Raw genomic sequence first — 19,683 nt, forward strand, 5'->3', positions numbered from 1 at the left:
TCCATAAAAACTTTCCTTCTGTTTTTGTGGAATTGTCTGCATTTCAATGTGCGCCCACAGCCTCTTCTTCCCTGACACTGGGCACCACTGAGAACAGGCTGGCTTCATTTTCTTTACTCCCCCACCAGGTAGTTAAAGACGTGGACAGGATGCCCCTCAGTCAGTAACAATGCTGCACGCCTGGCTCCCCCGAGCTGAAATGACTCTAGATTCAGCAGCTCAGACAGGCTTTGAGATACCTGACTTTCAAGATAGGCCCATAACTTCAGTCACCATCAGTGTCTCCTTTCCAGTGTTGCTAACTTGGTCTCTGAATGAAGAGTAGGTTTATACTCCCCAAACTTTACAAGTAAACTGGTGTTTGAAATAAGGTAGTTCGCATTATTCACACAGCACACATTATAAAATTACTTGATCCAAGAACAGAAGACACCCAAAATTTTATTGCCTTGTCAGATGTACAAAATTTATTTATGCTATTTATCAAGTGTTTAAATTTACACAAAAGACAAACACTTCAACTTCAGGTCCAATTGTTCATCAGTAAGCCCTACATCAGAACACCCTTGACACTTCCAAGAACAATTTTTACAAGACGCTTAGAACAGCAGAATATCATAAATAATGGCCAACTTCACAAGCCTGAGGGTCACTATCTCATCACTGTTTCTCTGCTGAGTATAACCCACAGAATAGAGGAAGCCTTAAAGCCATTTTAATCCCCAAACACTATCACTACTGCACTCAGAGCATTTAAATCACACTGCCCTGCTTTAACACCACCAAACATTACATCTAGTTTTAAAGATTTATCACAGCTTCCCCTAACAAAATGACTTTTTTTTTTTAAAACATTACAAGAGAACTGTGCATCAGAACAACTGCAAAATACACAATCATCCATTTGGCTTGGTTTTACAATAAAAATAGTATCGGTCATTTATTTGCTAACTTCAACTCTTGTGTCTTACTCCTTACCCCTCCCTTCTCTACTTAGAAAACTACACTAGACCAGGCAGTTCAACTGTAGCACTGAGGTAGCATATTTTAATTGAACAGAGTAATATGTTTGATACTGTGCCTCCTCTCCTTTTAAAGCACAAAAAAAAATCCCCACAGTTTCTCAACATCTTTGGAGAAGAAGGCATATAGTTAATTTCCAACAGCCACTCTATTTTGAATTCAAAGCACAAAGCATCTCTGAATGGTGGACACATTATACCAGCTCGAATGAATGAGAACATATACAAGAAGAAGGAAATATGTCAGTTTTATTAGAACTAGGGTTACATTTTAGCCCTATGGCACCTATTGTTCCCTATTATGAAATGCATCTTTACAGTCCCTGAAATTTAATTTCAAAGATGAGGATCCTGAAAAAGGGCAGCTGTGCTGCTGTTCTGAATGATTTTCACACTATTCCCAGAAAGAGTCAAATAATTGCAACAAAACCAGATGAAATCAAACAGACCTAACATAAAGTCAATAGGAATTAACAACATGAGTATACTAAAAGAATCAAAGTTAAGGCAGAAGGTATGACTGAATGAACTGAGAGCACTTTCCATTTACTTAGAAGTTATAGCTGAGATAGCCTTAAAAATAATTAAAGAAAAACCGACACCCTCCCAAAACAAACAAACACAAAAACAAACAAAGAAACAAAAACACCAACAAAAAAAACCCAAACCAAAAAAACCACCACTGCAAGAGTAGAAGCTTAATTTCCTAACAAATTGAGAATAACAGTAATTCAGCTTTGCCCTTCTGGGTAAAAGCTTTAAAAGACTAAGCTGAAGTCAAGCTGTACTCAAGACTGCAGCCTTAACTTCTAGACTGTTTATTAAAGCAACTCTTACACACACACCTGTATATTTAGAGGGAATAATAAACAGTGATCCTAAAGAACAGTAGTAATTTCCTGCTCTGCATGCCATGCTTGTACACATAGGCTTGTAAAACTCTGCTGAATGGTACACAATCCTCACCTAGCCCCAGGCTGGATCTTTGAATTCCTCCCTGCATCTTTTACACAGGAAAGCAAAAATTTTTACTGCAGTTAAAATCCCTTGAGTTAGCTGCATGCATAGGGGAAATTGGGTTTTAACACACTGGAAAGCAGACTGAGAATGTAACCAAGCTGACTGATAAATAAACTCCTAAGGAAACACCTAAACAGCTGAGGGAAAAATGCACAAGCTATAATGACCAATTCAAGCTGTTTATGAAGGCATTGAAGTTAATCTTTCAAGTAACCCATAACGCACTCAAACACCTGTTATTAAAAACTTAAGGCTTTTATGAATACCCTCTTACATATAAAAGGAGTATTAAACAGAAGGAACTTGTTTACAGTAAATACAAACATCTGAAAAATCTCTGAAACCTGTTTATACAAATACTAATAAATTCTTTAATATTTTGTACAACTAGAAGGTGCACAGATTGGCATTCAAGCAGTCAATGCTGGCAAACATCTGTCAGACAACAACATGATTTACTTGGATAACAATATAGTTTAAAATGCCATAAATTAAAAAATAAGTTAGTTCACATTTTTTCCCCAGATTTTATGTACATCTTAGTCTTTAATGAGATCGTGTAGCCTTCTTCAGAAGCTCGAGGTCTTTCCGACGGCTTTTGTTTGCTCTGGCACAGCCATACTCTTCCAGTTGCAAAGGGATATACTTCTCTATCTGAACGAGCCCATGCCCAGCAGGACTGGTCAACAGCTTAATCCAGGATGGCTTAATGTTTCCTCTGAAGCCCAGAAAGGCCAAGCTTCCTGTGACAAAAACAGCTCAGCATTACTAAACCAAGCTCACTGCAGCACAATACAGGACTGGCTAGGTAGGAAAAGGCATGCTCCTCTGAAATTCCTTCCCCCACATTATTCAGGACATTAATTCACACTCAGCTTCACATGCACCTTACAAGGAAATAATGTTTTGCAATTTCCTTTTTCAATATTTAGTATTAAATTCCCTGAAATCTTAATTTGAAAACACAGCTAATTGGACAGTTATAAAACCTGCTTTCTCAGACAACTTGTGCCATCACTCTAAACAGATGAGAGGTATCCCATCTGACCTATAAACTCATAATCCCTCAAAATACCAATAGCTTCTCATTTCTAGCTTCAAGTATTTTTAGAACAGGAAATTCAAGGAAGGCACAGGATATTGCTTAAAGATAGATTTTCTGACTGAGGCACAACATACAGGCTTTAGGAAAAAAAGCCTGGGACTCTTTTTGTGTGATCCATAGGCACAAAGAACTGCTCGTTACTTCTGTTTGCAACAAGCTTCACACAATGGGGTGAAGGGGTTTTCTGCCCCATCTGCTGAAGAGCTGCCCACCTCCTCTCTCAACAAGAGCTGACACACAGCAGCCACACTAGCGCAAACTGGCAACCACCCACCACCAGCTGCATCCTTCTCACACACCCCATGAGAAACCCACACGCCAACACAAAGACCAAGGTGGTGCCAAAAACATGTGCAACATTTCCACCAACCATTGCTCTGAAGGTAAGGTGGTTTCACCATCCCCAGGGACATTAAGGCTTCTGCTAAATTATTAGGAATTGCTACATCACCTCTTGTGCTCAGCAGAATGATAGACCTGCAACAGGAACAGTAAAGACACAGCACTTGTTATAAACACATTTTTTTAATATTCTGCTACATGCCTTTACAGCTAGCTGTCCTTGTAGTCCAATTCCTTACGAGTACTTATGACATGGAAATAGTCAACCCTTTCTGAAAGCAGTACTTAGAATTTCTTAGTTTTAAACTGACTTTAACTTCAAAATCATTGGAAAGCGTTATTTAAACACAGTCTAATATTTTGAATCAAAAAAATCAAGTTTAGATATTGATACAAAATTAGAAATTTAAAATGCTGATTTTTTTTCTGACACTAACTTTCTGTCTTTATTTAGCGATTAAAGAATTTTCTCCCTACAGGGAGAGAATAGTATATCATCTTTCACATAGTCCTTGACAGTGTCCTTATTAAACAAAAAGTTATTCTTGTTTTAAGCAGTGTTATTACATGACGTTTTCTTAAAGGAAATTATTTTTGAGAAAAAAGGCAACACCATAAAATTTTAAGTGTGAAAAATCTGCTTAATTTTCTTAAATAAGGCTAAACTATCCAATAAATTGCTCCTATGTTTCTCCTTTTGCCTCAACTTAGACATGTGTTTTGTTCACTTTCAGTGCTCATGTACCATTATCTATTCATCATTATCTAAATCCTTGTCAGAGAGCAGAGCTACAGCCTGCAGGACATACTGGAAATGAATGGTCATTGCACATACCTTTGTGGAATTCCAGATTTTAAATATCCATCTACACGTCTAATGTCTACTCCAGAAAATAATTTGTTTCCCAGCACTGTGCCAGTGCAGGCATCCACCACAATAGTAAGTATTCCATTATCTTTGAAGGAAAACATGGTATCATTGACCTGAATAGGAAGAAAAAAGAGAGAGAAAAGGAAGTTAATATGAAGCAAACAGCAATTCTACTGCACTCAGTGTTAATCTTATCCTAGTCTAGACACAGTAATTTCCTTATAAATACTTGCTTCTCTCTACCATCTCTTCAATTTTCCCTTTGAAAGGAGACTGCTTAATGGGACTTCGGAAATTGCGTGGGAGACAGCTAAGTCTGTAGCTTCTATAGGAATATTGCACCTTCCACCTGACTTACTACCTGCCTCATTCATTGCTCCTGCTTTGGGAAGCTAAAATTCAGATACTGAACGCCCTTGACAATAATACAGTTAATTGATTCCTGCAGCAGGCTAGCTCCAGCCCAGTCTCTTCCCACTGAGTGCTCTTACTGCTTTGGATATGGCACACACATTCCTGGAGAAGTTTGCAGCTGCAAAGGTTAAGCTGCTCCTGTGTCATGATAACTGAAGGTTCAGTCAGGCCATCAGTGCCACTGCAGAATGTGAGGCATGTGCAGACCAAGCTCTGTGGTGTGAGGGTGTCTGCAAATGTTATTTCACCATCATGTGCAAGTCTACTTCAGCATCTGAATGGAAAAGCGAACTAAACTACTTTTTATACAGTATCACATCACTGGGCTTATTTGGGCCACATCAGAACAAATACAGAAATCTACTGACTCTTTAGTAATAGCCACTTAGAGGACTTTAGCAAAGCTTAATGGCTTGTGTGACCCATCCCATTAAGCTGCTAACCTGTTTGCACAAGGACAATTTCAATGAAATGGATTTAACTAACAAATTGGTTATGTGTTCTGTTTATTTCCAAAACCAGCCATAACTGTATACCAACACAGATTAAACATGAAACTGAACATTTTAAACTCTAAAGGGAACATTTTTCTCTTCAGCAGGTAGGATTCAAATATAAAAATGGAGCTTTGAAGCCTCACTTTCCAAAGTTGAAACACCAGCTTTTTGACTTTGTTTTTTAAACAATGAACCAATCTTTTCATTCAAGTGAAGAAAACTGAGGTCTGCATTATGTAGAGCTGTACACCTGTTATAATACAAACTGCTATGGTAATATTTAAGAAGAAAATCATAAAGAATACTTACATATATAAATGCTTGCTGACCTTTGCTTGACTCTTTTTCATCAGATGAATTAATCTGCACAAGGAGGTAGTTTTTGTGAGGATCACTGGTGAATACCATCTGGATATCAAACAAAAAAGTTAAGTACACATACTGATGTTTCTTCAACACTTTATCATGCCAGTTTACAACAGACAGCCTGTGCTCCAAAGCAAATGTATCCATTTGTCAGCAGCATTATTTATGGTACTAGTAATCCTAATAAATATAATGATACATAGTGCAACCTATTTCATCCCATAATTTCAATATTTTTCTCAGTTTGTATAGCTGCAACAATTTAAAGTTCATGCTAATAAGCAAAGATTCAAACAGAAAGAAGGCTGGCCATCTAGATCTCTGCAGCAAAGCTCTCCATGTGGCACAGACAATACTGCAGTGCAAGACACCAATCCACCTACGTCCCTTTTCTGTAGACTTGGAGCAAGAGTTGAACAAAAGAAGAAAAAAACCCCTGAAACCTTTGTGCTACAGAAAGGACCTCAAGCCTTCAAGGAGTCCAAGAAGATAACAAGCAAATTAAAAGATTAAATTAAGCAAGATTAACCACTGCAAATTGCCAAGTGCAGTATTCTGTGCTGAAAGACTGAAATTTGGACTTGAATTGAGTAGACAGCATCACCAATTTAACAGTTCATGAAAGTTTCTGCTTATTTTATTTTACCTGAGTTGTGCCACATTTTTTACATGGTACAGTAGTTTTTTCTGGCATCTGCTTTATGACGGCTGGTACTTGGTAGTACTTTGGGTAAGCTTTTGCCATGCAATTACTTATCCCTTTTGATGAATCTTTGGTCACAATCTTGATCCTTTCACATCCCTGAGATGAGCAATAACTGTGACCATCCCTATTATATTTGGCTTGAAGAAATAAAAATAGTAATCTACACAGAAAGGGGAAAAATAATATAAATTAACCGGTGAAATATAGGTATTTATATTCAATCTTAACAGTTGTAGTTCATGATTTTCAGAAGCAGAGAAACCACAGTTTTCACTTCTGTACTACTATCTAAATGTTTCAAAGTATTTACAGTTTACTAGAGTTATCTAAAATTCCCCACAATTAAAGGAGACATCAATATAAATGCAGATGCTTTGCAGAGAAGAACCAGTCCTCAGATCAGTGGCTTGCAGGAAACAAAAACCAAATTGCAGAGCACGAATTTTTTCCTTGATCACAGATCTTTGCAGACACACAGCAGAAATACTCAGTTTCACCCAGCAGCACTGGAGAATACAGTTGTGCTGCTTCAAATGCCTGGAAATGCAATTTAGGGTGTTGTGTTCAATAATGTTCACAGAAGACTCGTAGTTCTTCTACTACATACTAGACTGTTATCAGAGCAGCTCTTACACAAAGCAATATAAATGTTCAAAACATTCATTTGTGTATTTATTACAGACAGGCACAGCAGCAGGTAATGGAACAAAATAAATAAGAGAACAAATTATAAATTTAGAAGCAACGTTTGCAAAACACACAAGTGATGTACATAGGACTTAATTTATTCAAAGTTGACTTTATCTGAAACCTCTCAGAAGGGTCTTAGTGACCTCTGTCAGAAGTACTTCTGAAAGAGAGACTAGGACTTTTGAATTCTTTTGAGACAGCTGAAAACAGATTAGGATTTTCAGAAATATAATTTTTAAATGTTGGAAGATAAAGCTTCTTGGAAATTTTTAGAATTTTTAGTTTAACAAGAAAATACACATTTTCTCTGAAGACTAAGAAATTAAATCCTAAAAGGCAGCACACAGATACTGTATTTTCCCCAGACATAGGGTAGGAAATATCTTTGGCAACTGTGGTGCTCTTGAAAAGTATTTCAATGACAACCACAGTACTTTGGAGATTTACAGACACATAAACATTCTTCCAAAGGGTTTTGGGGTCCTTCTCAACAGCTTTCCTCTTATGCAGGTGTCCCAACCAGCTACTTTTAACATTATAAAACTGGACATTTCAAGGTTAAACAACATCTTCCAGTAGAGTCAAATTACAAGAGTTACCCAGTACTGTTGTCAAAGTAAAACCTCTTGTCTGATCGATTCTTTTCAAGCTCCATCATCGAAGATACAGGCGTGTAGCGCTCCACCTTGCTTGACAGAGCAGATGACCGCCTTTGAAAGGCTTCCAATACTATAAGAAAATCTGTCTTTGGTTGGTAACAAAGACCAACACGAATCCAGTCATTCCTAAAACCAAAATAAAATGTATGAGTCCTCGTACGAACAGTTTAGGTTTCAATACAGAGCAAACAGATTGCTCCAAGAAAAAGAAACAGGAATACAAAAAGCTCCTAAATCCCCAACCAGATGATTGAATCTGCACAGACTTTCATTAAACACTTTTGTAACTCTGATTCTCTCAGGATATATCTGATTATATACTTCAGAGATATTTAATAAGTTTGTCTGCCAACAAAATCAGGTATGATAAGCTATTCAACTGCAATTCTGCAAACTTTACTATTTGTACATTTTCTTCTCCAAAGGTGTTTGCTTAAAGACAATGTTCTGGACAAGTGTTTAACTTCAGGCGCAGGTCTATTCATACTTAGTATCTGTAATTACTTTTCATACTTTAGTATTTGTAATTATGAAAAAAATCCCAAACCCAAGCTCTGGTCTTCCAGATGGCTGCAAACTCATGCACAGTAATTCTGTAGGACATAACTTCAGTACTGCCTTATTGATCAAAGCCACAAAAGAAAGTAAACATACTTGTTGAAGTTAATGAGATATAGATATGTGACATTTGGAGCTCTTCCATTCCAATGTATTGTATAGCCCTTTTGGAGCATCACTACTGGCTGGTATTGCTGAAAGGCAGCTGCTCTCTGATTAATACCTCGAAGAACCATGGGATTGCCTGGATACTCATCTCGGACAATAGTCATGGAAAGATTCTGTCCATTCCAGGTTTGGACATAAACCTACATGATATTAAAGAGGGTGACAAGAGGTAGATTTGGTCTCTTTGCAAAAGAAAATGAAATAGTGAAGCACAGTCAGTACGTTATTAACCAAAATGCTGTAATTTGAGGTTCTGAGTTATGTAGTACACAGATCTCTCCTGAATAAAAGTACTATCTAAAAAACTATTATAAATTTTTCCCATTTTACAGACCAAAAAAGGTATGTAGGAGAAAAAAAAGAATCAGCTATGACACTTGGCCACACAGAACAGGAACCAGAATGGGAATCAAGCCTGTAAGACTTGTATTCAGAAGGCGGTATTTAACAGCTCCAGGAAACAAAACAACAAACCAAACCCCTTAAAATCCACTCTGTGAAAAAAAAGGAGACAGAACTTGAGTGGAAGAAGACACCTTCAATGCAAAAATGTTTTAGCAGATACTGCTGCAACATAGAACTCTTGGCAAACATACATGTTTATATTTATCTTGCAGCACCTAATACTGTATCCTGAGTCTGCTGAGAGGAAGCATGATACATACACAACTGGCTGAAAAGTGTAATATTAATAAAAGCATTTTTAAAAGGCAAAAAATTTTGAAATCTGAAGACAGGTAATTTTGTATTTCTTACACTACCTGACTCTGCAAAGAGTTCATATTATAGATTTGCCCCAACAAAGCCAAAAGTACTAGCCTGTGCATAGTTCCCACTGCAAACCACTCCACTCCATTCTGTGATATTAATGCATTTGGGGTGTTGAATCAAGTAATTATCCATTCGGCCCACATAGGTATCTCTGTAGTCAGTCACTGAACCATCTAGATCATGAAATATTGAGTTCTTGTCACCATCCAGATCTCCTTCTTCAAACCAGGGACCAGGCTTTCCAAAGAAGGCTTTCAAAGAAACCTGACAACAACAGTAAAATTTTTTTTTTTCCCCAGGTGAAACACAGACTAACATTTGTACATTTAGAGAAAAACAGAAATTTGACAAAGCTGATTAAAAACTTCTAGGCAAAGATAGCAGAATCTTGCAAAACAGACATGCTGGGTAATGGCTCAGGTAATAGGCTCAGGCTAGCTCTTGCTTCTGAACAGTGTTAGTATTTACTGCATGAAATTAATTACTAAGGTTGTACCAAACTTTAAAAAAATTTCCTTTCAGCTTTACCGCAAGCCATGAATCATTTATTGTAACATATCCTACACCTCTCTTTGTACTGGCTTTTTGCTCAGGAGACAAAGGATACACTCTGGGTGAACTCCAGCCAGGATAAAAACTCTGGAGTAGGTATGCATAGAAAGGATGACCTACAGCTCTTGTCTGTGTATGTTAAATACAAGAAAAGAAAACCATTTACAAGGCTTAAGGGAAACTTGTAATAAACTTACATTTGGACCAAACTTCACAAGAGAAATGTTATTTTTTGGAGTCATCTGCCATGGATTTTTCATCAAGAATCCAACTGCACTGGTAAATCTATCTGGAGTTGGCACAAAGTTTTTGAATGTGCACTTGGTAAGGTGAATAGGTCCATCATAAATCTGAAAGCCTCTGACTGGAAATGTCCTGTTGATGCAAGCAAATATTTATACCATCTTGTAACAAAACGCATGATATGCTTGAATCTGTGTCAAATACATTTCCTCTCAGAGAAATCAAGAAAGCAACAATTAGAGAACGACTCGCAAGATAGATTTTAGTAAAGGAAATATGGCTTCTGCGCTTCTCTAATGAGTCAAAAAATCCCCCACTCTTAAATTTTCCTGTTAGCAGAGATATCACTGGCCATTCACAAATGTGCCCCTTTTCCAATATGAGAAATACAGCAGAAAAGTAATACCACCTACTCTTTGATTGATCACAGCAACTGGAAGTGACTGTAGACTGGAGGAAAGCAAACATCACTTCTAACTTGAGGAAGAAGGAACCCAGAGAAGAAGGAAGAAGGAACCCAGAGAATGGCACGCTGGTAAGGCTTAGCTTGACCCCCAGGAAGATTATGGAGCAGCTAATCCTAGAAACCATTTACAGGTGCCTGAATGACTGGAAAGTCATCAGGAATAATCAGCATGGATTCACCAAGGAGAAGCTGATAAACTTCTGTGATGAAATGACTGGCCTGGTAGCTTGAGGGGAGAGCAGTGGACACAGTGTACCAAAACTGCAGTTAAAGACTTTTGACACCGTGTCCCATACGATCCTCATGAAGTATGGGCTGGATGAGAAAACAAATAGCTGGGCCCAGAAGGTGATGGCATAGTCTCCTTGGAGACCAGTAACTGGTGATGTACCCCAGGGGTCAATACTGAGTCCAGTCTTGTTCATTACCTTCACTAGTGATCTGAATGATTAGGCCAAGTATAGTCTGTGGGCCAAGTTTGCAGAGGGCACAAAACTGAGTGAAGCAGCTGATGCACCAGAGGGTTGTGCCAACATCCAGACAGACCCTGACAAGCTGGAGAAATGGGCAGATGGGAACCTCATGAAGTTTAACATGGGGAAATGCAAGGCCTTGCACATTGGGAGCAACAACCCTTTGTGTCAGTGAAAACGACCTACGGGTCCCAGCGGAAACTAAATTAACCGTAAGCCAAACAATGTGCCTTTGCCACAAAGAGGCAAAAGGTATCCACGGCTGCACTGTGAGAAGTGTTACCAGCAAATTCAGGGGAGTGATACCGTTTTTTTCAGCATTGGTGAAGCAACAGCTAGAGTGGTTGTCCCCAGTACAAGGCAGATACGGAGATACTGGAGAGTGCAGCAAAGGGCCACAAAGACAATTAAGTCCCAGGAGCATCTCTCATGGGAAGAAACACTTGGAGACATGTTCAACTGGGAGCAGAAAAGGCTCAGGCAGGAATCTCAATGTATAGTATCGTCTGAAGGGAGGGTGCCAAGAAGATGGAGCCAGGCTATTCCCAGTGACAAGACCAGGAGCTATGGGCACAAGATGTAACACAGGAGGTCCCTGCTAAACATCAGGAGAAACTTTTTCACTGAGAGGGTGACTGAGCACTGGCACAAATTGCCCAGGGAAGTTGTGGAGAATCCATCCTTGAAGATATAGTAAAGACACTTGAATGTGGTTTTGGAACATGAGCACTAGGTGACATTTCTTGAACAGGGGATTTGGACAAGATGACCTCCAGAGGCCCCTTCCAACCTCAGTGGTTCTGTGATTCCACTCAACAAGACTGAGTACCTCATACCACCACCTCATTAACTTCTCCCCTTTAAATGGCTAAACAGCAAAAAGCTAGGGTGCCCTGGGCCCACTTCACCCTTTGTCCTACTTGGCCAAGGATGTGAGGGGCCAGAGCTTGGAGCCATGTGGGCAAGGCCAATACACTGCGCAACTTGATACCATGTTACATCATGGCTAGAAGAAGGAGGTGGGGGGAAAAGGACTGTCTCTCTCATTTCCTCAAGGGAGAGTGCTCCTTTTCCAGGGAAGCAGTGGAGTAACACTTTGTCCGCTGGGAGAAACCTGTTGGGTGCTGATGGTCTGTTGGCCATTTTGTTCCTTGTCTTGGGGGGCCACCCAGTGCCAGGTAGAGTGGTAAGCATTCTTTTAATACATAAATCACCTTCCTTCTGTATACTTTTGCTATTAATATTGTTGCTATTTCTCTTCATTTCCTTAACCTCATTGTTTCCAGTAAACTGTTCTTATCTCAGCTCGAGATCTCTGCCTTTTGTCTTTCTCACCCGTGGAGGTGGGGAAAGGGGAGTGGCTGCATGAGGCTCAATTTCCAGCTGGGCTTAAACCAAAACAGTCTTCTTTCCTATCCTGTGGCAAGAGTACTATGTTTAACATAGTACTTGGTACTATGTTAAACAAGCATCAGTGTAAGTCAAAGAGAAATGAGAAGAATCATGGTCACAAATTGTGATTTGTCACAGACAGACTGCAGTCTATAGTCCCAAACTGACCTTTGAAATTCTTTTACCTGAAAGCTCTCTTCCAGACCCAAATATCTTTTAAGACTAAGGTTTCATTTAAGTAGGAAAATTTAAATTGCTACAGAATAGTAACCTGTGGAAGCATCAGATGAACCTGCCTCAGCAAAAGGTGAGAGTGACACAGCTGCACACATAGCATTAAAAAAAAAGATAGCATCACTTTCAATGGAGTCTTAATCTCTCACAGCTCAACCATGAAGAGTCTTTACATCTGATACAGAGAGTATTTCTTGTATTTCTACTCCCTTCATTCATGACATACTTACCGATTTCTAGGCAGAGTGCGTGTCTTGTTGTCTATTCCTCCAGTTCCCACATATTTATTTTGTCCACCTTGAAACCCGTAATTCTTGCTCTCCCCTATGAACAGAGACTCTGATACCTCCTGGCTGGCACCTTCATCATTTGGGAAGCTCCCATCACTATCAAAGCAACATCAGAGATAAGTCTTTAGCCACAACTCTCCAGCAGATGGTAATACCAAGGCTACTTTTACTTCTCTAACAGTCCTCCTCAAGCAAAGCAGTATAGACTTCATGTACAATACACAAATAAGATTTAATTATTAACATTAATAGAGGCTAACTCCTTGAAATGTTCAGCAGAGCCAAACATTAAAATTTCTAACTCCCATTGTAGTGTAGCACTTTTTTATTTACAGCCCACTTTTGCAATCTCAGAACCAGTTTGTCATAATCTAAATAGCAGCAATTTTAGCTCACTACCTAAGTTACTTGATATTTTCATTAGAAAAAGGCCTTACCCCAGCTAAATGCTCAGCCCCTTTCTTTTCCATTACTCACTTTCAGCTGGAAAATAAAATACTGCCCAAGGAATCATGCACTACCAAGAATACCTGGATAAATATAGCCTTTCTGGTAAAGAGGCAGCAAACTGTGGTGTAAGCCAAGCACAGGTTGAACTAAAGTGGAAACTTTGGCAGCTGTGCCAGTTTACAGCCTCTATAACATCATCTGCATGACTGGAAATACAACCTGGCCCCAAACCGAAACTGCAGCCTTATGAAAGTATTTATATTAATTTGAATAAATACATGTAGATTTTCTAAGCTTCTAAGCAAGGAAACACAGAAACTATTAACAAAGTACTCACCTAGCAAATGTCAAACCTATTCCATTGTCTGCAAACCTACAAGAGAGCCCAAAGCATCAGTTGTTTTTTCTGAATTATCCTACAATTGGCTAATATAAGAGCACATCCTGCTATGCATTGAAAAAAGCTTGAATTTTTCTATTAATGGAACTTACAACCACCACACACTTAACTTTTCTAAAAGCATTGTTGTAATTAAGTGTTAAGTAATTAAATAATTTTCTACACATTTTAAGGACTTGAGAGCTTCAGGGAGACAACAGAAATCCCAGTCTGAATTGACTATCTTTACCAACTCTTAGGCTTCTTTTTACTACAGTTGTTTTTTTGCTGTTTAAGGCAGGTTCTCATCTAATCACATATAAACTTATTTGAAGTAATAGGATGGTATGAAAGCTGGTCATGATATTGAGAAGTTCCTCAAGTTAACCATCAACCCTCTCCTACAACCCTGTTCTAACGTCCTTTCATAAACAAAGCTTCGGGGAAAACTTAACAGCCTGCAGCTGTTTGCTTCCGAATACCTACCCAGAGTTTTGAATGAGGATATCCCCTCCCCTGACCCAGGCCCCATGATCATTGTTTTTGAAAGAGATTAATCTGTCAATCAGAGCAGCAACTCGGGGCTTTTCAGGGTCTGCATCTTGATGAGGTCGAAACCTGGGAAAGATAAACACTCAGTACAAGAAAACTTTTTATTTTACATGTGCCATATATGTTGCTCTGAGTAAGCCTGCAAGATAAACACTCATCTGATGGGCAAATTCCACTCTGTTTCATGTTTGGAATGAAAGAAGCTAAAATCAGGTACAGGTCTGGCTCTCTGTTACTAGAAAATCACTAGTCTTTGGGATATAATGAAGCAGGAACCTGAAACTTCTCTTTTCCAGTAACTCTCACAGGCTCTTGCTCAGTCTCCCTAAGTTTCTTTAGCTGCCTTTAGCCTCCCTTTATCCCATTTTTCTTTTTGCCCTCCCCACTTGTACTGAAGCATTAATGTAAAAGTTTGATGAAGGGAATTAAAAGCTCCTTGGAAGGACACACAGGGCTGACATTAGTTACGCAAGCACAGTCTGGACATTTGTATAACTGGTTCTTCAAATGTTTCAAACTCTTCTGACATACAGGAGTGCTTCCTCTTTAGGCATGCCTGAGACTTTTTTTTTAATTGCATTGCTACAAAGATGGTCTTGTACAGTAAATTAGGACTGGAATCTAGTTTACATAGTAGGAAGAAACAGTCTGATTAAGAACTGGTGACATTTTCACTTCATTGTCCCCAAGACCCCAGAGAAAAAAGTAATACATTTAAAAAAATTGCAAACAAGCATTTTGAGTGGGTAAAGATGTCTGCTGCCCCAATCATATAAAATGTTTTTGTTCAGATTTGGATCTGCCCCCTCCCCATCCAAGGGAGAAAGGGAAAGTAGGTAAATATTAGGTTTTGATAGTCTCAGTCTTCTCAATTAACACTTAAACCCCTCCAGTCTGGTTCCATGTACAATGATTAGGGGCGTCACGTAGTTATGCAGTGCCTCATTCCTTTTGCTTCTGCTATGAAACACAACCCCATCTCATGCACTGAGTTTCTTGCATCCTCAACACACTACAGGCTCTCAGAGGGCATTTTGACCCTCTCAAGTTCCTCTTGACTACTTGTAATGACTGAGGTAAACCACAAGGGTTATATGGGCTTTCTGTCAAAACACAGAACTAGCAGGTTCGTTTCCAAATTATGAAGTATTGAGTATCATCAAAATTTGGAACTTTCCTCTTTCCATCTGCAGCAGTCACTTAACTGTCCTTGTCCTAAACACAGGTCAGTTGAAAATAAAGATAATCCTATGACCCATATTTTCAGTGCTAATGCTTAGTTGACACAATAAAATATTGACAGATAGAGTTATCCAATGCTTTCATTTAACCACTATCCCAGGCTATTTTATTTGAAGCTCAGGACAAGACTAACCAGGCACAGTCTAACCTGGAACTTTCCTAGACTCTCCATTACTTTCTCTCACTTTGTAAACTAAAGAAAATGTGGTTGATTGTACCACCTCTGCAAAGAGCCTCCAGTAGAATTGTACCACAGAGCTATGACTTCCAAGTCTAGAAGGAAAGGCAGAAACATTCAGCAGTAGGAAAGGCGAGTGGATGGATTACTGAAGCCTTTTTCTAACCATTAGCTAAAACTGAGTCATAAATCAGAAGATCATGTTTTAAAGGATTCTTTTCCTATTAGCAGGAAGTCCAGAAAACATTTAAAGCATGACAATAGAGTATGTTTAGAACAATGTCTTCTAAGAGGATGAAAACCATCCTGAGCAAAAGCTCAGAAGAAACCCAAATCCTTTAAGAGACACCATCTCTGTTGTTTCCAAAACAGATGAATAAATAAGGGAAAAGAACATATATGAACTTACTATTTGGGTATAATTTATAAATTATTTTATTGCTTTAAAAGGTTTTTTCCCCATATGAGAGCAGTCTCAAAACTTTGTCATTTTTCACTCATTTGAAAGAAAATATCCTTTACCTTGCATTGTTGTCCAAACAAAGATATTCTCTGGGATCATCAGCACTAGCATTAGTTGTTTTAACACCCTTATCAATGAACAAACCAGCCTGAAATAAGCAAAGAAAGAAAATTCATACTATCCAAAACTAAAGACAGAGTAAACATGAAATTTTTAAAATTTAAGCTTTGCATTCCATACATATTAGAAACTCTTAGATCTTTCAGTTTGGCTTTAACTGGGATATTGTCTAAGGGAAAACTAGCTGATTAATATAATAAACCAGTCTGTGCTAAAAGGAAAGGAATTATCTGTGATTTAAAAAAAAAAAAAAAGAAAATGATCAAAGTTCACTTCTAATTTCTTTCACAACATCTATTTAAGGTTTTCCATTTATTACCAGATGCTGTTCTGGAAAATCTGGAAGCCAATCTTGTGGCGAAATCAAATTATTCTCATAAATGAAAATAAATAAATAAAGGAAAACTCAAAACCCACTGTGAAAAAGCCTTTGTATTTCACTTTAAAACTAAACTACCTTTAATAGTAAAGATTATTCTGGTCCAAGCAGTCACAAGCTTGAAACTCAATAATCCAGTACGAAATAAATTACTTGAGAAAATAATAGCATGAGGAAGCATTTGGGCTCTTTTACCTGAATTATATACAAATACCTACACTACTTTCACCTCTGATCCAAATTATGATTATAATTGAGTCTTATACACAAGCAGATTCTCAGAGCTGCTGGTGGAGTTCTCTTTCAACACGGAGTTTTAGCACACAAACTGCTACCCTTGTTTAAAGATGATACTAGCTGAAACTCTTTTCTTCACAATGCACTTCCCTATTCAGTATGTTTTAATTCCAATCTGAAAAAAATGCCCTACGGTCCCAAACACACTGTTAACACAGCTTCCATAAAACATTGCATCACTTCTTGGTATCCCAGACAATCAACTGTCAAGCAACATCAGTTCCACTTGGCAAAAAAAAATCCAATAATGATTCTATGAGGTTTCATTAAACTGTGAGACTCTCCTGCAGCAACCAACCACAAATAAGTATTTATTTAGAGTTAGGTGGCTTTGTAAATGTCATTGTATTTATATATACACACAGCAGCTAGATTCCAAATGAAATACTTTAAGGACTTCAGCTGAAGTGAAACTTCAGCTGAGATGTGGAAAAGGTTTGAAATTCATACTAACAAAACACTCCTCAATGACTGTAGGCTGAGAACTCCACAAGATAACTGTTGCAAATAACTGAGCTCCTGAAGGCAATATTGAAGCTTAATCTCTAGCCAGAGACTGCGTCACCATATGCAAACACCTGAGTTACTATACACTGGAGACTCAGAAAAAGAAGTTGGAGCTACTGTAGCAAGCTATTAGATGAATCCTTACTATAATAAACTTTGATTCTTCAAGGATCAGCTTTCTTCAGAGTAGGAAACAAAGCTATAAAGAATAGCATCTGAAATGCTACTTCAGAGAAAAAGTATTTTATTAGAAGTATTAATTGATTTTAGTTGTTTGTATCTTACAAGGATCTGAAACAGCGAATACTCAAAATGCAACTAGAAAATACACCCACACTGATTATAAATTGTTCTACAGTAAAGTTCAAACACAGCACAAACTCTCTCCTGATCAGCTTAAAATGCAAACAGACAAGTTCTAATATAGAATACTGAGAAATAAAAACTTCACTTTTTTTTTTAAATAACATACTACATTACCTTAAAATTAGAATGAACCCTGTTGTTATAGAAGATTCCTAGAGGTGTAAGCTCTGATTTGGTTTCAATGGCTAAACTATGAGAATCTCCTGTAGCAACCCTGTGGAACAAATACCATATTCCAGCATCCTGCAAGAGAGGAGAGAATAATATTACTTGTAAGTGATTCTGATACTACTATTGGTGCTGATACATCTATGCACAGAAAAAGTGTACAATAAGTTGAACTTGGATATTTTCAGTAAAGAAGCAAATAAAAACATAGCCCAATAGAAGTGCACCCAATGGAACATATATTTTTAAAATAAAGTCTCCAAACAACTATTTAATCAGTGAAAAAGTGGGATTTTGCAAATAAGGCTATATTCTAGTGGACAACATGAACTAAAAAGTGTTTTACTTCTCAGTGAAGCCCTTTAACACCACATATCTAGTATTTCAAAGCAGAAAAGTGTCCAAGTTAATGTAACTTTTGTATTTCAGTTATGCCATCCCACACACTAGATTCTCCTTTACTAGTAGAGAATATTATTCACAGTAAGATACTCAAAATAATTCCTCCTCTCCTTATTGTTCCAGTCTGTTAAGGTTGGTTCATCCTTGCTCCCATGAAAATTTAAATGGCACAGCCAAAAAAACCCACAAGAGCTTTCAGAAGACAGAACAAAAGCACATCAAGAAATCTGGCCAGTTCGGGGCACTGTGCCAATAACATGCAGTAATAATTTTAGTCTCTGTTCATTTTCTATACTTTAATATCTCTGCTCTTAAAGAAGCTAGATTTATCTGCTAAATGAGACCCACAAAATGTCCCTTTCAGTGACATGAGCAGCTTGTCATGAATTACACCCATACATCTGTGTTCTCAAGAGGTGACATCATGACAACACCTGCACAGCAGACACCTACAGACACGAAAAATTGTGCCTGACCACAGGCTCTGTGCCCTTAAAAAAAAAAAAAAAATCACCCAACAAGGCACATTAAAGGGTTAAATGGTAGCTAAAGACACACTGAGTGCTCCATCTCATGAGAAACAGTCATCAACCTTTTCAAGAAACATGGATAAAGCAAATTCACCCTGGCTTAAAAGATTTCATGCATTTCATTCCAAGAATATACTAATTTTCCAAGCAGTACTGGAAAATCTACTTTACAGTAACATTCCCATCCCAGTGTGTAATGATGATGCACTGACGTTTCTGGTGATTAACCATTACAAAGCAAATATGGATGTTCCATTAATAAAAATACCAAAAAATCTTACCTCACATATAATTAAGTACAGATCTGTGCTTGGCAGACTCAAGTTAATTTTATCCAAAACACCCCCTGATGCTTGAAAAATAGACTTAGACAAACTTAAAAGCTGTTTAAGCATCTGCAAGCATTCAGAAATATGAAAAAGGGGTCGTTTTCTTCTCTTCTCTCATACGCACAAAAACAAAAGAAACATCTATTGCCTCATATGCACAAAAACAAAAGAAACATCTATTGCCTATACAGCCTTACAATAGGCTTAACTGCATAATAAAGGACCTGGGGGAGGAATGGAATTATTTCGTTGTGAATTGCCCTAGTTTATACCAGCAAAAGCTCTATAGTGCAGAGTTTGTATGAACACAGTTGAATTATACTGTTTTTGAAACACAGCAAGCTGTGGTCCCTTTTTCCTAGTGAGTTTACATCCATGCAAGGGAGGTGTATCAGAGCGGCTAAACTTTGCAACAGACAAAAGTTTTTTCAGTTTTTTTGCTCCTGTCAGGCACATCCTGCTATTTTATGAGCATACCCACA

The 19,683-nt window shown here is 38.0% G+C and overlaps 1 protein-coding gene across 1 annotated transcript in view; it reads right to left on the reverse strand.

Moving 5' to 3' along the window:
- Positions 1-421: 421 nt before the first annotated feature.
- Positions 422-19,683, reverse strand: part of TMEM2 (transmembrane protein 2) — a 51,087-nt gene continuing 31,825 nt past the window's right edge. The window contains exons 11-24 of the mRNA XM_008635368.2: positions 17,887-18,015; positions 16,163-16,251; positions 14,155-14,286; positions 13,627-13,662; positions 12,780-12,935; positions 9,939-10,116; positions 9,238-9,453; positions 8,347-8,558; positions 7,633-7,818; positions 6,284-6,503; positions 5,581-5,679; positions 4,325-4,473; positions 3,518-3,624; positions 422-2,785 (exon numbers count right to left, since the gene is read on the reverse strand). Coding sequence (XP_008633590.1) covers positions 2,589-2,785; positions 3,518-3,624; positions 4,325-4,473; positions 5,581-5,679; positions 6,284-6,503; positions 7,633-7,818; positions 8,347-8,558; positions 9,238-9,453; positions 9,939-10,116; positions 12,780-12,935; positions 13,627-13,662; positions 14,155-14,286; positions 16,163-16,251; positions 17,887-18,015 — 2,106 coding nt within the window. The 3' untranslated portion in view covers positions 422-2,588. The remainder of the gene's footprint in view (positions 2,786-3,517; positions 3,625-4,324; positions 4,474-5,580; positions 5,680-6,283; positions 6,504-7,632; positions 7,819-8,346; positions 8,559-9,237; positions 9,454-9,938; positions 10,117-12,779; positions 12,936-13,626; positions 13,663-14,154; positions 14,287-16,162; positions 16,252-17,886; positions 18,016-19,683) is intronic.

The sequence above is a fragment of the Corvus brachyrhynchos genome, unplaced genomic scaffold (assembly GCF_000691975.1).
Source record: "Corvus brachyrhynchos isolate BGI_N302 unplaced genomic scaffold, ASM69197v1 scaffold716, whole genome shotgun sequence".
Lineage (NCBI taxonomy): Eukaryota > Metazoa > Chordata > Aves > Passeriformes > Corvidae > Corvus > Corvus brachyrhynchos.